The sequence below is a fragment of the Cyprinodon variegatus genome, unplaced genomic scaffold (genome assembly GCF_000732505.1).
Source record: "Cyprinodon variegatus isolate N-32 unplaced genomic scaffold, C_variegatus-1.0 Scaffold996, whole genome shotgun sequence".
NCBI lineage: Eukaryota > Metazoa > Chordata > Actinopteri > Cyprinodontiformes > Cyprinodontidae > Cyprinodon > Cyprinodon variegatus.
The window spans coordinates 70,028-72,644 of record NW_015151449.1 but is presented as its reverse complement, the minus strand read 5'-3'; the positions used below and the strand labels follow the sequence as shown (position 1 = coordinate 72,644).

Genomic DNA, 2,617 nt, shown 5'->3' with positions numbered 1-2,617 from the left:
GTTCTCTACATCCAGACTGTTCTCTACATCCAGTCTGTTCTCTACATCCAGACTGTTCTCTACATCCAGTCTGTTCTCTACATCCAGACTGTTCTCTACATCCAGTCTGTTCTCTACATCCAGACTGTTCTCTACATCCAGTCTGTTCTCTACATCCAGACTGTTCTCTACATCCAGACTGCTCTCTACACTAATTTCTGTGGATATGTATCACATCTGAATGTGAACTCAAAGAACAACTGACTTAATGGTTAATAAAATATTGCTTATTGTTTTTATTGGTTCCTTGCAAAGTAGAACAGATGGCAGCTCTATTTTATTTTACTACCTGAGAAAATATTTTCATGTACGCCTTGCAATACTGGAACACTGGCTATGGAAGAAGACCAAATGTCTCGCTCTGGACCTTATGGGATGTCTGAGATGATTAGGGTTGATTTTTAGGCTGAGGAGGGTTTTCTCCTCAAAGTTAATTATGAAAGATAAAGGAGGTGAAGAGAGAGAAGCCGTGGATAGAAATACCAGGATAGTTCATCTGTTCAGGTCAGAGCTCCGAAAATTGTAGATCTCTTTGGACTAGTAGTTATAGCAGTGTGCTTGTCCTCTGAGAAAGTTGCAAGTACCCGGTTCAATTCCCACAGACTGCCACTCTGGGTCCATGAGCAAGACCCTTAACCCCACACTGCTCCCCTGGCGCCGCACAATGGCAGCCCACTGCTCCCCAAGGGGAGGGGTTAAATGCAGAGAGGGAATTTCTCCAATGTGAGATCAATAAAGTTCAATTTCTATTTCTACATGTTAAATTGGAGGAATTTCATGGATCAATCATTCTCAGAAGTTTGTTCAGAGGATTAAATTCAGAGAGAGATGCGTTTTATCGTCCAGCCCTGTCAGCCAGGTTAAAGATGGATTTAGTCTGTTTCTTTGGTTTGGGACTAAATAAGATCAGTGGAAAAGGGGAAATCAACTCTGACTTAAATGCCAGTTAAATTGATTTCTTTCTTATTTCAGATCGTCCATGTCATCATGTCTGTCATCACTTGGGAGGTTGTTGGTGATCACTTTCTCATCAACCAAGCCAAGAGCTCCACTCATGACAACAGAAAATGTCTTAATGTGGAGAAGAAAGAGGAACAGAACGAGCCAAGAGCTCGTCCCATTAAAGACGAAGAGATTGAAGTCTGCATCATTCAGGATGAGGAGCAGGCTGATGTGAAGCCAAAGGCCGACACATGTGCGGCGACTCCTTCTCACCAGGAAGCACCAGAACTCCCACAGGCACTGGTGACTCAACAGATCAACAATAGAGCGGTGGAAATCGGAGTCTTGCAGGAAGGCAAGCTGTGTGAAGTGAAGGAGAAGACGGAAACCATTGTTCTGAAGCGTCACCAAGAAAGGAGAGGCATCCATGAAGTAAACAGTGACGATGCACAAGATAGAAACTTTTCTTGTCATGTATGCGGTAAATGCTTTGCCAAGTGCACCTACCTGACTGATCACATGAGAACTCACTCAGGTGAGAAACCCTTCTCATGTGTAACATGTGGAAAATGCTTCACACAGAAAACAAACCTGATTGTGCACATGAGAACCCATACAGGTGAGAAGCCCCATTCCTGTCAGTTATGTGAGAAGTCTTTCAGAGCCAGCGGCCATTTGGCTAGCCACATGAGAACTCACACTGGAGAGAAACCGTTCTCATGTTTGGTCTGTGGAAAAGGCTTCACTCAGCAGAGTAACCTGACTGTTCACATGAGAACCCATTCAGGAGAAAAACCCTATTCTTGTGATGTTTGCGGCAAAGCTTACAGCGACAAAACATATTTAAACGATCACATCAGGAGTCACAGAGGAGAAAAGCCATATTCCTGCAAAGTCTGTGGCAAATCCTTCAGTAACCGCAGCCCTTTGACCAACCACATGAGGACTCACACAGGGGAGAAGCCATACCACTGCAAAAGCTGCAGCAAATCTTTTAGTGACTGTAGTAATTTGGCTAAGCACATGAGAACCCACACCGGAGAGAAGCCGTACTACTGCAGGGTGTGTGGTAAGGCTTCCAGTGACAGCAGCAGCATGGCTAAACACCTGAGGACCCACAGCAGGGGCAAGCAGAAGTTTCCTTACGTCTAGAGGGAATCTTCCTGAATAATTTGCCCATCAAGTTTTCCCATTATTCAGTCTGACGGGTTGAAAACATTCTGAAGATCCTCCATCGTTCCCAGCCACCATTAAAACCAACCAGTGCAGCTTCTGTTTGTGGCCCCTAACACCCCATAAAATCCAGTTCGTGAGAAGCAGTTTCACTATCAGTATGTTTCTACCTGGAGCCACAGCGACACCTAGTGGGCTACAAGACAGTGGTTAGGGCCTCCCTGAGCCTGGAAACCTTGGCTTATTAAACACATTCTGACTTTGAAGGGAACGTCTGGGTTTCAGCACATCCCTCTGCTATTGGCTGCTAGACTTCCTCACCAACAGACCTCAGTCAGTCTGGGTCGGACAGAACACCTCTGATGTCATCAGTCTAAGCCCCTCCCCTCAGGGCTGCGTCCTGAGCCCCCTGCTGTTCACCCTGATGACACACGACTGCGTCTCCAGGTTCACCACCGATCAA

The 2,617-nt window shown here is 45.7% G+C and overlaps 2 protein-coding genes across 2 annotated transcripts in view; both read left to right on the top strand.

The window, feature by feature from the left end:
• The window catches only part of LOC107100656 (gastrula zinc finger protein XlCGF8.2DB-like), a 10,831-nt gene extending 8,221 nt beyond the window's left edge, over positions 1–2,610 (top strand). Inside the window, exon 2 of the mRNA XM_015399227.1 lies at positions 1,012–2,610. Coding sequence (XP_015254713.1) covers positions 1,027–2,133 — 1,107 coding nt within the window. The 5' untranslated portion in view covers positions 1,012–1,026 and the 3' untranslated portion in view covers positions 2,134–2,610. The remainder of the gene's footprint in view (positions 1–1,011) is intronic.
• Positions 1–2,617, top strand: part of LOC107100652 (gastrula zinc finger protein XlCGF57.1-like) — a 14,277-nt gene that overhangs the window by 8,169 nt on the left and 3,491 nt on the right. The gene's annotated exons all lie outside the window — the stretch shown is intronic.